Below are 24919 nucleotides of genomic sequence, written 5' to 3'. Positions count from 1 at the left end.
CCTTTATAGGCACAAATTATTAAAATATTAATAAATAAACAAAACAAGTTAGGTAAAAAGTGCATATAGCCATAAAATTAGAAGGAGTACGATGGACAAGACAAATTTAGAGCCAAGATACTCTTATTTGAACATAGTAGTGGTGGTGGTGGTACTCGTGGTCCACTTATTTTGATCAATAAATAAATGTTTGACTTCCCTGCCATTAAGTCTCCGCTCACCAGACAAAAGACTTGAAAAACTCTAATGCTCACGTGAAATGACTAATACTAACTTATTCTTATTAACATTAGGGTTTATTCTTCAATTTTTTTTCCTTCTCATCTCGTTTTCACCCACCTTCTCTCTCTTCCTCTCCAGAACAAACACTCTTCATTTTCTCTCTCTCAAATCATTATCAAAAAGATATCAATCACCATTTTTTTTTCTCAAGAAACTTTGGAAAGTGATGTTATCTATCACAATTTTTTTTCTACTCACCCAAGTTGAAGAAGATTGAAGATTAACGAAAAATCATTTCCCAAACTTGAAGAAGTTTGAACATTTGATTTGATAATGAGTAAGTAATTTTTTTTTATTTATAGGTTATGAGTGTCTTGTGTAATAGTTTAAATAGAATTTTCAAACTACTCTACACTAAAAAATTTATGAAAATAAATAATTTTATGTTGAGATGACGAATTTTTGATTGATTTTTGCGATTTAGGTCACTGTTCAAATGAGTTCACACACTATTCACACTTGGTTCACACATGCACTACTACAAAAAAGGCAATTGTGTCAGTCAAATGTGTCAATCAACGCAGTTGACTGACGCTGTTGACCAAGAATTAGCATTTGTGACAGTTGGGCACGCCATAAATGAGGGGGCAATTGTGTCATAACATACATTGACGGTATTTAATGGGGTCGTTTGCGTCAGTGGGCCACTGACGCAAACGGACTGTTAACAGCGTCAGTGCGCCACTAACGCAAATGGCCCATTAAGTAAATAAGCCCCATTCGTCCCCAACAGACCCCATTATACCTAAAATTTCAGAAACGAAAAATTGAAGATCCCAGCGGCACCCCCTTCGAATTTTGCTCATTTTGGTACGTTTTTATCAAATTTTTTTCAATTTTAATGTAAAAATAATGATTTATATATGTTTATGAAACTTATATATAGTTTTTTTTAATTTTGTATATATTTTGTATTTTTGAAGATTATTGTTTGAAAACCCATAAATTTTCTTGGTTTTTTTTTTTTGGTTTTCTACTTCAAGAACCCACATTGCTCAATTACCACAAGTAAGTGCAATTTTATTAATTTTTATGATTTAAATTTTATTTTTGTGATTTTTTTTTTATAAATTGACTATATTTCAAATTTTTAATTTTTGGATAGTTTTATATTAATGATTATGTAATTGTTTTAGGTTTAAACTTTGCATTTTAATATTTTTTTTTTTTTAGAATTTCTTTATTTTTTATTAACTTTTTTTTTATAAATTTAATTTAATTTCGAATTTATTTGTGTAAATGAGTATATATATATATATTAATGTATATATTTTGTATAAGTTTCATTTTATTAATTGTTTAGTTTGATTATTATTAGTAAATTTTTGTTTATATTTTGTTAACTTTTTAAATTTTGGTTTTAATTGGTTAAATATGTATATATTAAAATTGTTTGTTTTTTTAAGTTATATTTTATTATTGATTTAGTTGGGATATTTATAGTTTATTTTTCTTTACGTGATTTGTTAACTTTTTTTAAAAAGAATATTTTATTTCGGGTTTAAGTATATAAATGAGTACATATAACAAATTTTTTGTTTTCTTTAAGCACTTTATTGTTTATTTAGTTACAATATAGCTTTAATATATTTTTCTTTATATTTTGTCAACTTTTTTATTATTTTTTTGTTTATTGTTATATTTGAGAGGTATTTTGTTGACAACTTTGTTGATGAGATCAAGCTTTGGAGGATTTTATATTAGAGACAATATTTTAAACCTTAATGTATAATTAAGATATTGAACTTAGTGGAATGTACGAATTACAAAATAGTGGAGATAGGTTCTGGGACTGTGTGATGCGATGATATAAGGCTGTAATTATGCATGTTTGATTGATTAATTGGTTTGTTATGTTTATGTGATGAATATAGATTTATTTAAATTTTGGGAAATATGATAGAAACAAGCACTACAACAAATTTCATTATTAGTGGCGGGGGACTCCGCCGCTAATACCCCGCGCCTAAAAAAGTGTCGCTAATAATGATTATTAGCGGCGGACTGACACACCTGCCGCTAATAAGCAATTATTAGCAGCGGACATTAGCGGCGGGTTCCGCCGCTAATAATTATGTCCGAGGCATTAATATTAGCCGCGGGGTCCGCCGCTATTATTGTATTTATAATTTTTTTTTAAATTTAATTATTTTTAAAAATAATTTATAATATAATTTAATAAAAATAAACATTTAATTAATTTAAACATAACTAACATTAAAATTAATATAAATAGTTTTAATATTTATCAACCTAGTAAATATCACTATAGTCATTAAAAATAAATAAAGTATTAATTCAGTCCAAATATATAAACTAGTAACTAAAGAAAATCATTAAGATTAATATTGAAATTGTCCTCATCTTCAACATTTTAGTCTGGCTGTGAGGATGATGGCCGTGACGATGGCGGTGGCGGTGGCTGTGGTGGTGGCGGTGAAGGAATATATGGTGGTTGTGATGATCGTCCGAGCGTGAGGTCCCCAAACAGATCTCGAGGCTGTGGCTGTGGTGGAGGCTGCATCGATCCTCCTAGAAAATCGGTAAAACTAAAATATTGTGGAGGAGACTGAGAATGGGGTCCAAAAATGTATTGGTTTTGATACTGAGCAGGTTGTTGCGACGACATATGTGGTGGATACATTGGATGAGGCTGGTACAGCTCCTGCGGCGGATACTATGAAGGAGGCTGGAACTGCTGCTGTGAAGGAGGCTGATACTACTGATGTGAAGGAGGCTGATACTGCTGTGACGGAGGCTGATACTGCTGTGACGGAGACTGAGAAGACGAAGCACCTTCGGATTGTGGTGGAAAATGCCTCTGCAGAAAACTGTCAAACATTGGGTTATGCAGTTTACTGGGATGCACAGTTGTCGAAGTCTCAAACGTCTCACGAATTTCCTTCACCAGCAAAGCCATAACTCTCATATCTTCATCAGGCGAAGCAGCAGTATTTGCTTGGGACTGAATTTGATCTGTAGAGCTAGAGGATGTCCTTTTTTCCTTCCCTTTCGCCCTATAACCCACTCCTCTTTGGTAGTCAAATCTCTCCCCGAGTACTTTACTTAGTATCTCGTATTGATCGACCGGGGACGAATCAACACCAGATACATTTAGAGATGCCTCACTCTGCTGTTGACTTTGCCTCTCATTCTGTGACCTCTCAACCTCAGCCGCCATTTTTTCCTGTATAAAGATAACATTATAAACAAAAATTAGAAACATTATAAACATTAGAAACAAGAAAACAATACTATTCACTTACATAATCTTGTTGAGCTGCCTCATTGACAAAAGATTTTGTCGATTTTCTCATATGAGCATCCCTCCAAGTATCAACAACATGCGCATGCGGGTTCTCCTATACAAATGTAAACAAAATGTTTCAGAATGTGTTATTTTATAAAATTAAATTAACATCTTCACTTACATATTCGTGACGCTTAGCTGCCAACGACTTTGTGCCTTGTGTTGTCACATACTTCATTTGTCTTCTGTTTGCTTGATTTTTAGCGGAACGAGCCAAAAATCTTTCGCTCAAAAACATTTCACAAATAAGCTGCCAAGCCTCCTTAGTGCAATGGTTAGGTGGCTTAGAGAGGACATTCTCCAAATCTTCTGGTCCAGCATAATGATTTTTGAAGTGTCTATGTCTATAGTTCTTTCTCTCGCGATATCTTTCCCCTATCTCCTTGTTGAGAGTTGCCACAACTGACTCACGTTGTGGATGACCGTCTATATTATAGTAATACTGCATTAGGAAAAAAAAATATTAGATAACTTGTAAATAATGGAATTAAATAATGAAAAGTACAAGATTTGTAATTTTTTTACCCTCATACGATCAAGCACTTGATCCTTAAACTGTTGAGGTACATCAGCAAAATTCAAATAATGCCCCGAACACAACATGGAAACTAGAGTTCCCAACATGCGAATAAAAGCTTGATCCTCCTGCCCAACCACTTTGTTGGTCACAGGATCAAGCTCTAGATCCAATGGTTTCCCAGCTTTTTTCCTTCGTTCTTCAAGAACATTATTACTAGCAGGGCCACGACCTTTTCTTCTCATCGACGGGGCTTTAAAATTTATTAACAATAATCAGTATTAGTATTGATGTTATATTTATCTAACAATATAATTTCTAAAAATAATTTTGATATGCAATATTTAACCTGACTCGCAAGATGTTGGTACCCTAGAAGGATCTGGCGGGTCTTGACCCCCACCATCTCCGCCATGATAAGTAGCTATATCAGCTGACATTATACTTCAGTTTAAAATTTATTAGTTAGTAATTAGCATTAAATAGAAGTATATCACATTGAATTCATAATAATAATAATTACAAAAAAAAAACTTCATTATATTTAAATATATAGTTATGTTACACAAATAGAAAAAACTAAACAGAGTAATCACTATCATTTCCATCAGTAATCGGAGATACATTTTCATCTTCACAAAGCTCAAATATCTTATATTATAATTACAAAAAATACTTCATTATATTTAAATACATAGTTCTGTTACACAAATAGAAAAAAACTAAACAGAGTAATCACTATCATTTCCATTAGTAATCGGAGACACATTTTCATCTTCACAAAGTTCAACAACCAATTCATCTTCTGCATCTGCAACGTCCTCATGTTCTAACATATCAGCTTCGTCGTCACCATCTTCATCAGCTCCAACATATGCAGCAGGTTGATCAGATTGCATAATCAACTCTCCGAGGTCCACAGTCAACAAAAAATTTGATGAACTTGTTTCATGTACAACATCAATAACATCATTAACCTCATCAGAATTGTCCTTAATGTCCCAAATCTGTCGATGATTCACATCTTCTACAACTTTCCAATCACGACCTCTAAGTAAATCATCGAGATAGAAAACTTGCTTAGCTTGAGTAGCAAGTATGTACGGCTCATCTTTGTACCATTCACCATTGACGTTTATACTGGTGACATTATTTTCAATGACTGTTTTCTTCATTCTTGGATTTGTATTAAACCATTTGCATCGAAATAATGCCACTGAATATGCACCAGTGAAAGAAAGTATCACCACTTCTTCAAGCGTGCCGTAAAAATTAAAACCTTCTGTTCCGGCAGCAGACACTCCACTATTCTGTGTGGTGCGCTTTTTGTCTCGATCGTGTGCAATAAATCGAACACCATTGACTATACAACCTTGGTAAAAGGTTGACAAATGATCTGACCCAGATGCTAAAGCTAACAGTTCATCACCGTTATCCAATGACCCAAGCTTGTGCAGGTCATATATCTAAATACATAGAATTATATTAGATTCACAAAATATATCATTAATAAAATCACTGTTCAAAGTTCAAAGTTCAAAGTTCAAAGCTACCTTTTTATGAAACCACGAACGGAAATTTTTCCTATGCAAACGATCATGATCACCATCTGGGTATTTTTGTTTAATCTCTTGTAGGTGTTCGCTGTTAATTAGAATAGTGTTACGATTCTTGATAACAAAAAAAATGATAATAACCACACATGTTCTAATTTATAAGAGAATAAACTTACTCTAAATAAGGCTCAATTTCAGGAGAATTCTCAAGTATGAACCACTCAGCTATTTCACGAGTCTTATGATCGAGAGTCTTCAAAGTTCCCTTTGTGAGTGGACGACATTGAGATTGGAAAACTGCAAGATTTCGTGGTATATAAGTTGCATCTTCATTTCGATCAAGACGGTTAAATCTTGTTTCAATGCCTTTGAAATACATTGAACAAAAGGTCAAAGCCTCGTCTGCAACATAGCCTTCGGCGATCGACCCTTCAGGGCGAGCTTTATTTCCCACATAATTCTTTAATTTTTTCATGTATCTTTCAAAAGGATACATCCACCTCATAAATACCGGACCACCCAATATTGCTTCTTCTGGCAAATGCAATACAAAATAAATCATTATGTCAAAAAAAGCTGGAGGAAAAATGAACTCCATCTTGCACAATATCTGAATAAGATCATTTTGTGCTTCCTCCATATCTTTAACATTTAAAGTCCTCGAACATATTTGCCTGAAGAAATTTCACAATTCTGCAATAGTGGTCGATATAGATTTTGGAAGAAACTTACGAACACCGAGAGAAAGTAATCGTTGCATTATCACATGACAATCGTGTGACTTCAACCCAAGAATATTTGTATCATTCTCGGACACTTTCTTCTTCAAATTTGAACAAAAACCATCTAGAAATCTAACTCCTTTTATAAACTGACAAAATTGTTGCCTCTGCGCCGGAGTTAACACATAAGGAGCATGCGGCTTCATCAGCTTCCCATTCTCATCTTCATAAATCCACAATGATTCTCTCAAACCCATCTTTTTCAAATCATGTCTGGTATTAGTGGTGTCCTTAGATTTATCATTGTCTAAGATGGTGCCAAGGAGACTATCACACACATTCTTCTCAACATGGATGACATCTATATTGTGTTTTAATTTTTTTGTACACCAATACTCAAGCTCGTAAAAAATACTTTTTTTCCTCCAATTACCTTCATCTACTCCTCTTTTACGTTTCACACCCCCAAACTGGACATGTTTTCCTAGAACTTGCGCTGCAAGAGCATTAACTTGTTCTAGTATATCCTCACAAGTAAACCGTCTCGGAGGACGTCTTCTCTCAACTTCTCCATTGAACTCTTTGTCTCTTCTCATTCGATGATTACTTGGCAAGAATCTTCTGTGACCAACGTAAGAAGTCTTACCGATCACTCGGATGGAAGTTGTGTCCTCATTACACGTAGGACAAGCTTTGTATCCCTGACCACTCCATCCAGACAAACTACTGCGAGCTGGAAAATCGTTCACTGTCCACAAAAGGGCTGCCCGCATCTTGAACATCCTATTGGTCGTGCTATCTCTTGTATCAACTCCGCTAACCCATAGATCCTTCAACTCATCCACCAATGGTCTCAGAAATACATCCATGTCCTTACCGGGTGATTTTGGCCCAGGAATAAGGAGGGTCAACATGAAATAATTGTCTTTCATGCACAACCAAGGTGGCAGATTATAGTTTGCCAACACCACAGGCCACATGCTGTATGCAAGATTCATGTTGCCAAATGGATTAAATCCATCAGCAGCTAAGCCCAGACGAACATTTCTGGGATCCCTTGAAAAATCAGGATGCTTGGCATCAAAGTCCTTCCACGCAGAGCCGTCCACCGGGTGTCACATCACCCCTTCATCTTTTGATTTCCCGGCGTGATGCCATATCGTGTGGTTTGCTGTAATCCTTGAACTGTATAATCTTTTCAACCGAGGGGTCAACGGAAAGTAACGCATCACCTTGTGTGGCACTTTTTTTCCTTACGTCATTTCGGAAGTAATCCATCTACTACTTCCGCATACTGGACATGTCTCTTTAGATGCATGCTCATTGTAAAATAAGCAGCAATCATACTGACACACATGAATGGACTCGTATCCCAACCCTAATTTTTTCAATCTCTTTTTCGCCTCGTAGTACGATCCGGGGATTTTGTTCTTCTTAGGAAATGCAAGCTTTAACAACTTCAGCAATTCATCAAATATGTTGTTAGGCATCTTCCCTCTAACTTTTAGATGTAATAACTTTGCTAAAAAGTTCAGGGATGAAATCCAATCACAGCCAGGATACAACTCCGCTTCAATCTCCTCAAATAACTCGTTATAATACTGACTCCCACCGGGATCCCTTTCTACTTCCTCAGTTGTCGGTAAAAGGAAGTCTTCCACAACTTGAATCATCTCATCGTCTTCATTCTCATCAACCACCTCATCAGCAACAATTTCTTCCACCTCACCATGAAAAATCCACTTATCATAAGCTTGATGAAAACCCCTATCGAATGAATACATGTGCCCGAACTACATCCAAAGATTCAAATCTATTATTATTGCATCTTACACACGGGCACCTAATTCTTCCATCAGAATCTTTATGTTCCGACGCCATCCTCAAAAAAGCTTGCAGACCATTCCAATATTCTTGACAACCACGATTTCTCAATGTTGTCCAAGTCTTGTCAATCGCCATCTAAAGTGTTATAAGAGTGTGAGTTTTAGTAATGTGAATAGAAATGGATAACAAAGGAGATTTGTTATCATTTTTGAAATCTTATGCAATATTATAATATCTTATGCTATTTTATGATGTTTTATTTGATAATGTTATTTATAAACAAATTAATTTGTTTTTTCCTAAACTAATTTATTATTTATTAAAATTTTATTAAATATTATATCTAACTTTTATTATTTAATTAATTACATTATTATAAATTAATTAAAAAATAAATTATTATTTATTCTTAATTTTTTAAACTTTTATTAAATATAATTATCAATTTCTATATTCATGTAATTTATAAATTATTATTTATTCATAATTTTTTAATTTGTAATAATAATAATAATAATTTTATAAATTAATTATTATTTCACTTTAAGACTAATTTATATTTTTAAATAATTAGATAAATTTTATTAATAATATTTTTAATTTATCAATTATGTGCCGATATCCATGTAATTGATGGTTGTAGTCAACAACCATCAATCACAAACATACCGAGACTAAGAAAATAAATTAACTACTAATTAATTTTTTTGTTCTATTTTTACAAATTATAATAATAATAATAATATATGTTCAAGCAAAAAGGAGAAAAAAAAAACAAAATAACATGATAATATGCACTTATTGTTGTTTTTTTTTTTCTATACTCACTTTTTTTATTAAATAAACTATCTTAAATTTGTTTCAAAAAATTTCACAATCTAAACAAAATTAGTTTCCCTATTAAAAATATCAAGTTGCGGTGAAAATTAGTTAGTAGTATAAAAGCTTTCACTTATTTGACTAAATACATTTTTTTTTTGACAAAAATTAATAAGTAGTTCAAAAAATTTGGTGTGGCTGCTAATAATGGCAATGGAGTAACGCAGACGTGATATAATTAGTTTGTTTCAATTTTAATTTAAAAAATAATTACAAATTTTTTTAAAATAAAAAATAATTCAAAATTTATTACTAAAATTTAAAAATGATTCAAACATTAAAAATATATTTTAAATTTTAAATTAATTTTAATTGAATTTGTATATTTTTCTAGCACTTAGTTTAATTAATATTATATAATTAAGAAAATGGTGATAAAGAAAATATGGGTGCTAATAATCTGATTGATCAAGTTTAAATCTTCTTTATTCAATATTAACAAAAACACTATATTTTACTTAATAATAAATCATCTATTATTATATTTTATAAATTAATTTAAATTATCACTTAAATTTTGTTTTTAACCAAAACAGTCCTATAATTATTTACATACCAAGATTAAAAAATAAAGTAAGAACAAACACATATATCTTAACAATAGATGTCAAGATTTACATACCAAGGATACTAACTAAAAGACTCAAAACTCAAATATTATACACTAAACAAATACAAAATAAATGATTTAAAAAATACAAAAGATATTAATTACAAAAAATATATCCACACCTGTTGAGGGTGTGCCAAGGTCGTGTGTGTGTCGGGGTCATGGGTGTGTCGCTGTCCTGATAAAAAAAAAATTAATACCAAAAGATACACGAAAAAAATTCAAACCAAAATAATATAAAACTAAGTATAAAAAAAATGCAATATGTTGGTTAGGCATTACATTGCAAATAAGTATAAAATACACCATTGAAGATGATTAAAGTAGAGAGCACAAAAGTAGCTAGCATAAAAACAAGTGTTTCTATACCACTTACAACAATGACATACACAAGTATATTTATTTTAGTCAATTTATTAATCTAACTTTTGCAAGTGCTTAAAATGCATGCACTTGTTTGATTTAAATTAAAATAATAAAATCAATTACATTGAGTAACTAAATTCTAGGAATTAAGTTTATGAAAGTATAAAATATGATATGGATAAGTTACATAAAAAAATTATAAAGAAATTTATTATTGTTGATATAAATGAAAGCTACCAACAAATATATGAAATAAAAACTTGACATGAATAGAAATTAAATTAAATTATTTATTTAGATAATATTATATCAAACTTTTATTATTTAATTCATTAAATTATTAAAAATTAATCAAAAAATAAGTTATTATTTATATAATTATTTATTCATAATTTTTTATACTTTTATTAAATATAATTATCAATTTCTATATTCATGTAATTTATAACTATTTAATATTGGATAATGTTATTCAATAAACAAATTAAATTATATAATTTAATTAGATATTATTTAATTAATTAAATTAATAAAAAATAATTAAAAATAAATTATTATTTATTCATAATTTTTTATAATTTTATTAAATATAATTATCAATTTTTATATTAATGTAATTTATATTAAACAATATTATTCAATAAATAAATTAAATTAAATTATTTAATTAAATAATAATATATCAAACTTTTATAATTTAATAAATTAAATTATGAAAAATTAATCAAAAATTAAATTATTATTTATATAATTATTTATTCTTAATTTTTTTATACTTTTATTAAATATTATTATCAATTTCTATATTCATGTAATTTATATTTAACAATATTATTCAATAAACAAATTAAATTATTTATTTATTTAGATAATATTGTATCAAACTTTTATTATTTAATTCATTAAATTATTAAAAATTAATCAACAAATAATTTATTATATATATAATTATTTATTCTTAATTTTTTATACTTTTATGAAATATAATTATCAATTTCTATATTTATTCTTAATTTTTTATACTTTTATGAAATATAATTAATATTTCCACAATACCATATATAAAAACTTATACACAAAATTTACAGATAATAATCTAATACACTTAAAGTCTAAAATAGAAGAAACAAATATACCAGTTTCAAAATTTAAGTGTCCAACCCTAAACCCATGCCCCCGGTCCACCCACAATCTCAATCCCCCGACCTTAAACAACACACACACAGATACCCTTTTGTTATTTTTTATTATTTAATTAATTAAATTAGTAAAAAATAAATTATTATTATCTGAAAACACTATTAGTAAAAGTGCAAAAAACATATACCAGTTTCAAAATTTAAGTGTCTAAAGTGAACATTCTACAACTAACATTTTGCATATCAATAATAGAGAAAAACCATTGTATTTAAAACTAAATGACTTGCTTACCTCAGGAAGAGCCACAAGAATGCTCACGGAAGATGCCTCACGGAACGCTCACCGACTGCTAAACCCAAAAAAGAAAAGAACAAACAATAGAGTTGTTTATCAAAAAAGAAAACAAGAAATGAAGTTTGTTTATCAAAACCAAACGAAAAAAGAAAAGAAATAAAGAGAATTAATATATATATATATATATAATAGACCCAAAACAAACCTATGCAAAATTTCTTGTCGGAGAAGAGAAGTTTTCCTTCGGAGAAGAGAAGAGACGCGGAGAAGAAAGGGCTTTGCAAATGCCTATTATTGTTGAGCATTAGCGACGGGACCCGCCGCTATTATCGTCTCCCGCCGCCATTAATATTATTAGCGGCGGGGCCCGCCTCTAATAAAATGTGATTACCCGCCGCTGATACTATTAGCGGCGGATAGTCCGCCTCTAATATAGGTGATTATCCGCCGCTAATAAATTTTCAAAAACTGTTTTCGGGCATTTATTTTGGAATATTAGCGGCGGAGGTCCGCCGCTACTAGTGGTACAGTCCGCCGCTAATAAATTTTTTAATATTTTTTTAAATACTCCCTTATTATTAACGGCGGACCCCCAAGTCCGCCGCTAATAAAAACGCCGCTAATAGGCTTTATTCTTGTAGTGAGGGGAAATGCTGCCCAATTTTTTTTTAGATTTAGTAAATTGAGAATTATGCATGTTTGATTGATTTGTTGGATATTTTTGTGTATACCATGTGTTGTATAAATGCACATTTTAAATTTGGGAAATGTGATAGAAATAGGGGAAATGCTGCCCAATTTTTTTGGACATATTGTTTTATTTATTTACTTGTCAATTAAGCAATCCACGAACTTAATTGTTAATGTTTGTTGCTTTGTTTTTTTTTTTTTGTGTGAAGTTTGACAATGGATAGAGATTGGATGTCAGTAGATAAGTTATCCGTGAAATATAGGAATGGAGTTGAGTTTTTCTTGGAATTTTGTGCAAGAAATACTCAATCTCCTAATAGTATTCCTTGTCCATGTGCTAAGTGTGGTAAAGTTGTGAGGATGCCAATTTGTAAAATAAAAGACCACTTATTTAGGAATGGAATAGAAAAAAGTTATAAAGTATGGTTTTTGCACGGAGAAATAATGAAAGTCATTAATGAGGGATCATCTAAGAATAATAAGTATTTTGATGTGGATTACGAAGTTGATGATATTGCAGAAATGATTGATGATGCACAATATGAATCACATGTGGATCCAATTAAATTTCAATCAATCTTAGAAGATGCTGAGAAACCCATTTTCCCTAATTGTACAAGGTCCACTAAATTATTAGCACTGCTTATGTTGTATAACTTAAAAGCCAAACATGGGTGGAGTGATAAGAGAATGACAGAGTTGCTAACATCTTTAGGAGAATTATTACCCAAAGGTAATGAAATGATGTCTTCATTTTATGAAGCAAAGAAGACATTGCGTTTGTTAGGATGCAATATGAAAAAAATACATGCTTATCCTAACGATTGCATATTATATCGAAAGAGATTTGTTGATGCAATTGCATGTCCGACATGTGGCGAGTCTAGATGGAAAAATAAAAATAAAATCAGATGCAATTAGAAAAGGTGTCCCTGGAAATGTTTTATGGTATCTACCACCGATACCTTGTTTGGTTAGGTTGTAACGAAATGATGATCATGCTAAAAATTTAATTTGGCATGCCAAAGATAGAGTAAAGGATGGCAAGCTAAGACATCCAGCTGACTCGCCAGCTTGGAAAACAATAGATGTTAAATGGTTAGAATTTGGCAATGAACCGAGGAATATTCGTTTGGGTCTTTCTGCTGACGGAATTAATCCACACAATTCCCTTAGTAGTAAATATAGTTGTTGGCCTGTAATGCTAGTCATCTATAATCTACCACCATGGTTGTGTATGAAAAGGAAGTTTACCATGTTGACCTTGTTAATATCTGATCCTAAACAACCTGGAAATGATATTGATGTATACCTAGCTCCTTTAATTGATGATTTGAGCACATTGTAGTATGAGGGAGGTAATGCTTACGATGCTTGTAAGAAAGAAAATTTTAATCTTAAAGCAGTATTGTTGTGGACTATTAATGATTTTACAGCCTTAGGTAATCTTTTTGGATTTAGTGTGAAAGGGTACAAGACATGTCCCATTTGTGAAGAAGGGACTCATTCTGAATATTTAAAACATTCTAAAAAGATTTGTTATATGGGACACCAAAAGTTCTTATCTGAAAAACATAAATTTCGAAGTTTGACAGATGCTTTTAATGGTAAACCTAAATTTGGAAAGGCTCCATCACCTTTACTTGGAGGACAATTGTTAACAAAGTTGAACAAAGTCCAATGCAAGTTCGGCAAACCTAGAAATTATACAAATAAGAGAAAAAATGTTAGACATGAAAAAATAGAGGTTGTAGATGGTGCGATAGGTTGTTGGAAGAAGAAATTTATTTTTTTTGAGCTTGAGTATTGGGAACATTTAGTTTTGCGGCATAACTTGGATGTAATACACATTGAGAAAAACGTGTCGGATAGCTTAATTAGTACATTGCAGAATATTCCTGGTCGGAGTAAGGATGGAATTAAAGCTCGGTTGGATTTAAAAGTGATGGGTATACGCAGTAAGTTACAACCAAAGGTTGGTGAGAGACGAACCTATTTACCACCTGCATGTTATACCCTGTCTAAAGAAGAAAAACGAATTATATGTCATTCTTTGTCGAATGTGAAAGTACCGGAAGGTTATTCTTCAAATATTTCTTCTATGGTAGATATGAAATTTTTTAATTTAGTTGGAATGAAGTCTCGTGACCATCATACACTATTTGAACATCTTCTACCGGTAGCTATCCGTTCTGTGTTACCCAAAAAAGTTTGATATGCAATTACCAAGCTATGATTTTTCTTTAAATCTATTTGTTGTAAAGGGGTAGATGTGTCAAAGTTGGACAATCTTCAAACAAATATCGTGATAACTATGTGTGAGTTGGAGAAGTATTTCCCACCTTAATTTTTTGACATAATGGTTCATTTAATAGTTCATTTGGTGAGAGAAGTAAAATTGTGTGGATCAGTATACTTGAGATGGATGTACCCATTTGAACGGTATATGAAGGTTTTAAATGGTTATGTTAGAAATAGAAGTAGACCTGAGGGTTGCATAGTTGAATCCTACATCGTTGAAGAAGCAATGGAGTTCTGCTCATAATACTTATTAGGAATTGCGAGCATTGGACTATGTTTTTCTAAAATTGAGTTTGAAATAAGTAAAGGTGGTAGAGGTGGTGTTGTTTCTGAAGTAAATAAATCTGATAGAGATGAAGCACATCGCCTAGTCTTACAAAATATTGATAATGTTCAACCATACATCGAGTAAGTTCTCATACATATGCATGGTCAATCTTATTTTTCTCTTTCATTATATTGGCAATGAATTTAGTTTGTTGATATAAATGATTTTTCTTGAAGAGAACATTTCAATTGGATCAAGACTACTTATCCTAATAAGTCTCAGAATAAAAAATGGGTACAAGATGAACATTATCGAAATTTCAGCACTTGGTTCGAGAATGAGATAAAATACTTGTGTTGTTCTTGTTTAAGTATTATTGTATTTTATCTTGTTAGAATTTAATATGCTTTGTTTTATTTTATTGTATTCTAGGTTCTGAATAACACCACAAACAAAGTGTCTGAAACATCCTTCAATGAGTATAATTAAGTATCAATGCTTATATTCACGGTATTCAATTCAACACCATGGAACGTGATAATATTAGAAAGACACAAAATAGTCGTGTTACTATTATCGCCCAAACTTTTCAAATATCTAGTTCCAACGATAAAAATCCCATAAATTGTGATATGACATTTTATGGGACGATCAAAGAAATTTGGGAACTAGATTATGTGACTATTCGAATTCTTTTCTTCTTGTGTGATTGGGTGAAAAGTGATAATGGGTCAAAACAGATAACTTAGGATTCACATTGGTGGACTTAAACCGAATAGGACATAAATCTGACCGCTTTATAATGGCGTCACAGGCCAAGCAAGTATTTTATGTGAGTGATCCAATAGATGCTCGATGGTCAGTTGTCCTAACAAGTTAACCGAAAGATTATCTGATCAAAGAATCTGGGAGCGATGACATTATACTTGAACAAGAAACATTTACCATTGATTCACCGCCTATTGATGTCACCATTGATAATGATGATGACTATTTACACGAGAATGGTGAATGGTTGTGGGTAGATAATTAAAGGTATATATATTAATTTTGTGATTTTGTTTTTATGTATTTTGTGAAGTTTATACCAGATAATATTTGTGTTTACTTAATTGCAGATTTATTGATTATGGATCCATCATATGATGAAGAGGGCGATCCGTTTGTTGATGATCATGGTAATGGTCTGGAGGGGATTAATCCTACCGCACCAACAAATACACAAGATAAGAAGTATGGGGGTAAAACGAACTGTAGTGATGTATTCAAAGCAAGAAGTGAGGGTCGCAATTATGAGGTTGAGTACAATTGTTTTGGTCGAGCGATGGGAAAAAGGGGAATCAAGATGAACAACACCATCGGTCTTCTATCACGCACAACCCTTCCTTTAGATATCGACAATTGGAAACAAATGTCGAAGGATAAAAAGGTGACTTTATGGGGTCAAATACAAGTAAGATATAATATTAACTATTAAATTTATCATAACAAATTAATATATTGAAAAAAGTTTAATATTTTTGGGTTCGTTTGTGCAGACTACGTTCAAACTTCCAAATTCTTCTAAAACAGACATCCTCAAAGAAGCAGGAAAAACATGGAGAAACTGGAAAACAAGACTAACAAAAGATCTTATTTATGTATATAAGAATTTAGCTCCTGAGCTTCTTGCCAAGCTGCCATCAGACTACATCGAGTATTAAAAACCTGAAGATTGGAAAAATTTTGTTGCAAAATGACTAACCCCATATTGGGAAGAGATGAGAAAACAAAAACAAGATGCTCGAGCTCAGAACAAGTTTCCACATCACTAAGGGCGTGGTGGTTATGCACTGGTAGAGCAACAAATGGAAGAGGAATTGGGTCATGAGTTGACCGAATATGACAGAGTTGAGATGTGGACACGGGCACGGATAAACAAGAAAGGAGAAGTTATTGATGAAGAAGCTCGAGAGGTGGTGAAGAAGATTGTGAGTGTTCTTCAATTTTTTTAAATAATTTTAATGATTAATGTGTGTGTTAAATTCTAATTGATTTATTTACTATATATATAGGCAGAATACAGGCAAAAAGTAGCAGAAGGCGAGTTGGTGGAGGAAGGTTCAAACGATATACTAACAATGGCATTAGGCACTTCAGAGCATGGGGGACGTGTTAGGGGATTCAGGTCACATGTCGCTCCCCGTCAATTTTTTCATGTCCCACCGCCAGAAAGATTCAATCACAAACAACAAGGTGTGTAAGATACTCGTTATAAAGACCTTGAAGAGAAATGGCGTCAATCTGAAGAAAGGGCACGTCAACAGGAGGAAAATTTAAATCAGTTGATGGCGCATATTGCATCTCAACAGAGCGGTGCATTTGGATCATCAAATGCATCTGGTTTGGGTGTAGGAGGAGCCTCAAACACACCACACGCACCATATGCCCCTCCACCACCGACACAGGCACAATATGCTCTGCCACCATCGACATGGACATCATATGCTCACCGACAACCCTCACAGCTACCATTTGCTCCTCCACCACCGGCACAGGCACCATGTGCTCCCCCACCACCACAGTCAAATTTTCTTGATGAGGTAATAGTTTCTTATTAATTCATTATTGCATATATTTGATACAACAAAAATAAACTAGTTTATCGAAAAGTGTAACAGATTAATTGTAAGTTGTGTCTTGGTTCGACACAAAATATAGTTGCAGTGGGGAAACTTTTAAGTACCTGTTGCACAGAAATACATAGCGTTCAACTGCCTCTTGGAAATTATCGTGTAAGAGTTGAGGTAGCCATTTAAGAGAACGCTAGTTTATCATATCCACTTACAATGGAAGGTTATACATTGGTTGGACAAACAGTCGGGTATGATGTTGGATGGCCACAACATTGGGTTCTTACTAATCAACAAACGTAAGAGCCATTTGCGCCCTTTACTCAATAACCAAGACAATCAAAGACAAGAATAGAGGCATTGACACAGGAGCCTATAGAAGTGCCTATCACAAGAATGTTGAAGTGATTGGTGAAGTTTATTGATAAATGGAAAGCTGACCGCGTGGTAGAAATTAAAATTGTTGAAAGGGTATTTTGATTCCAAACTATCACTATCTTAGGGAAAGATGATATCCTCCACTTTTGCAACTATGAGATGATTGGAAAGACTGAGCTAGCATTATATATGAGGTACAATGTTGTTTATAATCTTTTAGTTTATTTAGTTTAACTTGAAATTTAATAGTTCATTAACTTTTTTAATTATATGTAGCTTCCTTGATGATTTAGTGCAAACGAAGGGATTGAACCACATGTACAGTTTCATGCATCCCGCTTTAGTGCCCACTAATGCAGGAACCAATGAAATGCGTGCTAAAAATCTCTTCGATCGGTTTCTACAGATGGAGCTAGAGACAGTTTCTAATTTGTCCTTGGAACAACAAGTAAGTCAACTTAATTTTATATTCATCTATTTTGTTTATTGATAAATATATTACACAAGTTTTTTTATTGTAGCTTTCATTGGATGTTAGTATTAATTCAGCCACACAGTCATTCAGTGGCTTTTTTTGGATCCTATAAACTCACATTTTCGCCCGGAAATCAAGGAGATAATTATCATGTTAGTTTTTCATATTACTTAATAAATTTATGATTTTATTTCAAACTCATATATGGGTAAATATTAATATTGTGTGTAGGGAATTAGATCAATATGATACACACCGAAGACTAAAAGAGTCAATCAATCTTAAAGTTTGTGTTCCTAAGGTAAGTAAATTATATTACTTATCGTATTCAAGTTTTTGACATATTTCTATTATAATAACTTGCTAAATATAATACTTAAATTTGGATAACTATGTTGTAATAGTGTCAAAACCAGACTGGGCCAACCAAGTGGGCTTTTACATTATGAAATTTGCTAGAGAGTTGATTTCACAGCCTAGACCGAAGGCCTACTTGAAAAATGAGGTATTGTTTTACTTTTTAATTTTCATTTAAACTATCGTTCATGATTTTATTTGGATGATTTCTAACTTATTATTTTAAATATTTTCTAATTAGTTTACGAATACAAGTCCATATTCTGCTGACGAAATCAACGAGATACGGGGTGAGTGGACTGAATCAATTATGGTGTATCTCAGCTAGCAAATGAGCAAGTTGGTGAGGAAATTTTAGTTTAAGTAGGTTTAATACTTAGAAATTTAGAACACAAGAGTACATACATACATATATTAACTTTGATATCTAAATTACTTTTATAGTTTTGATCACAAATGTTAACTCTAGATAAATGTTTAAGAAAAATTATACTGTTGTTTTTCTGTTCACACTGCTATTTTTCTTTTTCTACTGCTGTTTTTCTGTTTCTGCTGCTGTTTTTTTTTTATCAAAATAGGCCAGACAAATTGGCATAAACATTTGTAATTTCCCTGGTTAATACTTTATGTAACAGTGCCCAACTGATGCAAAGAATACTCATTTTTAACATTTGTGGCAGTGTTCCACTCACGCAAACCAAAGTGACATTTGCATTAGTGGGGCACTGTCACAAATCTGGCATTTGTGGCAGTGCCCCACTGACGCAAATACCACTCTGGTTTGTGTCATGGGCAATTGTGTCACATATCGAACTGGTGCAAAACCTCAATTGTGGCAGTTATAAATTGACGCAAATGACCTTTTTTGTTGTAGTGATGATTCATACTTGGTTCACGGGTACTTCACACATGATTTACACTTGGTTCACACATGATTCACACTTGGTTCACACATAATTCACATATGGTTTACACATTGTTCACATATGGTTGAATCGCATGATTCACACTTGGTTCACACATGATTCACATATAGTTTACACATTGTTCATACATGCATGCTTCACACTTAGTTCACACACGTTTCATACTTGGTTCACACATGCTTCACACATTTATTTCTTATTTCTTTTGGCTAGTTTTACCTAATAACCGTTGGGTTCCAAACCTTTTGTCATATGTTATACAGGTCAAACACATATAAATATTGTGGTGTTATATAATGGATCGTGGGAACAAGTTTTGAATGAAGGTTGGTCATTTAGTGCGAAACAAAGCAAGGGTATGAAGGTGCCAAAGACTATCACTTACAATAGTCTTGTTGATCAATTGTATACTGACTACAAGAAAATGGGGTCTTTACCTACCAATTGTAAGTGTAGGTAAAAATAGCATAATGGTGGGTAATATGGTTTACCTACCAATATTGAATTGGTAGAGATTGTTAGGTAAAGGTTAGTGGGGAAAGAGTCTTTACGTACACTTATTAATATTGGTAGGTAAAAGAATCAGTGGACCCCACTAAGTTATAAATCAATTGATGAGTCATCAGATGACATGTTTGATGACGTGTCATCCTATGTGTCTGTTGATGTGGTTTCCATAGTAGCATACATGAGGCATACGTCAATACCGCCACTTGGCATCTTGTGGTTGCTCCACGTGTCAAACAATAATTTATCCACGTACTACAAGAAATTCGAATGATTATGTTACTTATCCCCTTTTTATCGGTTATGTGGCACTAAATGATTGGTCCACGTGGCATGTTGTGGTAAGCCTATTTTTACCTACACTTATTTATTGGTAAGTAAAGATTTTTTCATAGCTAGTTTTAATTATATATTTAAATTAAATTAATATAAATAATAAATGAAATTAATTAATTTTAAAAATATTTAACATTGTTTCTCAAATAAATTATTTAACATTAATTATAAAATAAACAAACATATATTATAAAATATTCATTGCCTAACGATGAGTATTAAACTAATAACATTTCATAAAAAAATATCAGCAAGTCTATTACAAGTCATTAAAAACTCAATAATGTCATTTTATTGATATTTTTCTTATTCTTCACTACGAGAGACTCCTTTTTCTCTAATTGAACTTGTGAATGTTGATGATGGAATTGAGAGGTGGACACTGACGATGGCTGGAGGTGGGGTTCAGGTTGGCGACAAATGGGAAGATTATATAATTAATTTCAACACAATAATTTTCCCCAATTTAATCATCACAAGGATTTAAAAAAATATGACTTATTATTATGGGCATTTATGATACTTGATATACCAACATATATTAAAAAATAAAATATATGAGCACATCAAGTCCCATAATCACCAACATAAAATAAGTATAATCATTCTTCAACATCACAGGCAAAAAAAAAATCAAAGTAAATCAGAAAAAAAAAATATAAGTCAATATTCAAAATTACATTTATTAGGCAATAGGATCGAAAACTAAAATTCATGTGATAAAACAAAGGAGTTCATATGCAGTATATATGAACTATTTACAAGCATCCAAAATTAGAAATCATGCTTAAAAATCCACACCTATAAATCAAGTATTCATAAACAATGATAGACTAAATGAGTGTGACAACCACTTTGAACATTTTTGCAGATAAACAAGCAAGACTCGAAAATCTCAGTTTCAAATTGATTTAGTGACCTATATATTTCAAATCGATACAAATTCAAAAATAGAATCCAAAGTAGAAATACAAGAAATATCCAAAGCCAAAATGTAAAACTAAACACAACAAACTAGAGCAACAAAAAAAGGATCGATACAGATTATAAAAAATTACCTCAAACAGAGCATAAAAAAATTTGCCTCTGAACAATCAATCATCATAAACCCTTCAGATTATTAGGGATTTAATCAACATAAATCATATAAAGTTACCTTAAAGCCACCAAGCCAACAATCCAAAACTCATAAAGCCACGACTTTGAAATTAACTCTTAAAGCCACCAGAAGTAAATTAAATCGCACAATAAAATCAAAGAGCACATAAAAAACATACTAAACAAACAAGATCATGAACTAAGATAAAAACCAGTCTATGACCTTAGACAAAAACAAAATAGGAAAATACAACTCAAAACCTCAGAACAGATGACAAGCAGCTTTGGATTGAGCAGTGGCGATGGCTGAATAGGCAGATTGACTCAATAAATGGAGAGAGCTAGAGGCCAAGGGTGTTACAAAATTCAATTAATAAAATATCCCAAAATCTAATCATCATAAGGATTTTAGAAAAAAGAAAGTAATATGAATTTTTATGGGCATTTACAACACTTGGTTAGCAACATATATTAAAAACACACGAGCACACCAAGTCTCATAATCACCAACATAAACTAATCATACTAATTATTCAAATATCATTGGCAAAATATCTAAAAAAAATACATAAATCTTCAAAATAGATCATAAACCATACTCCAAAGTGATTAAAAAATAGACCAGACACGCAAAATATCTTACACTTATCCTCATAATACCAACTAACAAGCTAAAAATCAAATTCAAAACATGTTCATATACACATTGTTTATTATTAGAAAAACTCGTCAAATAGATACAAACAAAGATATTTCAAAACAGCATAATAACAAGCTTTTCAAAATATATCATAAATAATACTGAAATAAATTGGCAAATCATATTCAAACTTGTATAAATCTCACAATAATTAAACTCAAAATACCAACTAACAAACTTTAAATGGAACAAAGAAGATAAACACATAATACTAAGAAACTATATGAGATCGATCTAAGATAACTACAACAAAATTAAACCAAATTCGAGCCTTTTCTTAATATCAATATGAAACACAATACCAATTCTTAGTTTGTTTCCATAAACTTTAAGCTTCTGTTTCAGTGTGACTAACTTCCAACTCAGAAAAACTACTAATAGTTATACAAGTTAGAAAGATTCAAATCATACAAGTTACTGATTTAGAAAGGACATAGAACCCACAATTTTTTAAAAATAAAATCAAAGAAAGAAAATAATACATTGATTAGAAACTATATATAAAAAAATTAGCCTATGAATGGTTTCTAGTTTCTAGAATTGAAATAACTTATTAAAAAAAAAAAGAACACAAAAATTCAAATCTAAATAAACAAATTCATTTGAGGTTCAAACACATAAAACTGCAAATTCAGATTAAATAACAATAGCCAAAGCTAATATATATAACATAACTAAAACTCACTACTAAATAACACCGAAACAGAGATATATATAAGAGAAAGTGTAAAAAGTCGCCATCATCAATTCTTCATATTACAAAAGACATAAATCCACAAAACAGATTGAAAATATCTTGAAAGAAAAAAAAAACTAGAAATTTGAATCCTATACTAACATAGCATCACAATCACAGAGGAAAAATAAAGACTAAACCCAACCTAGAAACACATAGGTCTACAACAATGGAGATCTTTATATATTTTATATTGTTCAACAATGAAAAAAAATAAAGCTTCAAAATAATGAAACCATCCTCCAGAACAATAAAACACAACTCAAGCCTCAGAAAAATAATGAAAACATAGCTAAAAGCCTCAAAAGTCAGAACAATGAAACACATAAATCGCCAAAACAGAAATGCATCAAAGTCATAAATTTGATCCCTATAAATCCCACAAATTTAAATTCGGATAAAATGAATCCAACAAAAACATGTATGTGCTAAAATCAATTAATCTGAAAAATGAATCACAAAAAAAAAAATAAAAAAATCTAACATTAAAACACAAGCATACCGTAAAGCTAAATACACATAACATGATCATAAAGAAAACAACACAAATAGGATCAGAACAATGGCTCATCATAAACCCTTCATATTATTGGGGATTTCATCAGCATTGTCATAAATATTACCTCAAACAACCAGCCAACCAATCTGAAAAATCTCAAACCCACCAAGGCCACAAATCCAAAAATCTGAAAGCCACAAGCTGAAACTCATATTAAAACTCAGATTTACATATTCAAACTTAACCAAGATAAACCATAATTAGGTTTGAAAACCAAACAACGAATATGAAAACCTCAAAGCCACCAGCCAACCAATCTGAAAACCTCAACTCGTTCCAAAGCCGCACCTTAATCGCTGCAATCCAAAGCCATAACCCAGCCACTTCAATCCAAAGCCAAGCCCGAGCTCCCTGACTAAAAAAAAACCAAAAATGAAATCTAATAAACACATATACACATGTACTCAAAACCACACAATAATTAGAATTGGATAAAACAATACCCACCACAAACATAAAGTTAAAAAAATTAAAGACCAACCACAAATAGAGTCGAAAATCGAAGGCCATACAAACAGAGAAAAAAGGCAGCAATGGGTGGCTCTAGAGGTCGTGATGGGTGGCTCTGGACGCTGCGATGGGTGGCTTAAGAGGCATTTAGGTTCCAACAAGAGGTTGAAGAAATGAGGCATCTCAGAGAAGGAAGTTGACTCAAAGATGGATCTCGAGAAAGAGACGTTTCTGGGTTCGAGAAGGAAGGAGACACTTCTGGGGTTCATAGAAGGAAGGAGGCAGTCAAGATCAATAGAGGCGTCTCAGAGAAGAGAAAAGATAGGGGGGGTTGGGAAAAACTGGGTTCATCAATGAGGAGGTGGCGGCTGGGCCCGACGAAGAGGGAGGCGGCTGGGTTCGTTGATGGGGAGGTGGCTACTGGGAGGGACTGGGTTTGTCGATGGGGAGGCGACTGGGAGACTAAAAAGAGAGAAGGTGAGTGTGTTGAAGAGAAAGAGGGATTTGAGAGATAGATAGTTTTAGGTTTAGGTTTATAAAAGTCATATTTGTGTTTTTATTAAATCAAATATATTTATATAATTATATTTATGTTATTTTTTTATATGTAAATCTATATGATTTTGTTTTCATGAAGAAAAAATGAGTACTATAATGTTAATGTTGTCCACATCACCATTAATTTTAATTAAAACAATTAAAATTTTAAATAAAATTGGTGGGAAAAATGAGCTCCAAAAGCTGAAAATTTTCCCTCCAATATATTTGTAGGAAAAACCTGTTACCTACCAATATTATTGGTACAAAAAATATAATTCTGGAAAATTTTAATATTTACCAATATTTACCTACCAATAGTGCGTACCATTAAATTTTGGGTAGGTAAAAGTAACTTTACCTACCAATATATATAGGTAGGTAAGAAATTGGTAGGTAAATGTCAGATTTCTTGTAGGGACTTTAATCGGAGCTGACAAGTCTCGTATTGATCTTGACTTAAATGTAATCTATCATTTTGGAAGT

General features: G+C 31.9%; 1 protein-coding gene across 1 annotated transcript; it reads right to left on the bottom strand.

Annotated features, from left to right (window-relative positions):
* Positions 1-2950: 2950 nt before the first annotated feature.
* On the bottom strand, positions 2951-3949 carry LOC133801838 (uncharacterized). Its single transcript, XM_062240071.1, has 2 exons — positions 3549-3949; positions 2951-3469 (listed from the first exon to the last, which is right to left on the bottom strand). Exons 1-2 carry the CDS (start codon positions 3597-3599, stop codon positions 3002-3004), a joined length of 519 nt encoding a protein of 172 aa, XP_062096055.1. The 5' UTR covers positions 3600-3949; the 3' UTR covers positions 2951-3001.
* Between the last annotated feature and the right edge of the window lie 20970 nt (positions 3950-24919).

This window comes from Humulus lupulus, chromosome 9, assembly GCF_963169125.1.
Source record: "Humulus lupulus chromosome 9, drHumLupu1.1, whole genome shotgun sequence".
Taxonomy (NCBI): Eukaryota; Viridiplantae; Streptophyta; class Magnoliopsida; order Rosales; family Cannabaceae; genus Humulus; species Humulus lupulus.
The sequence above is the reverse complement of the archived record's forward strand: the minus strand, read 5'-3'. Positions and strand labels throughout refer to the sequence as shown.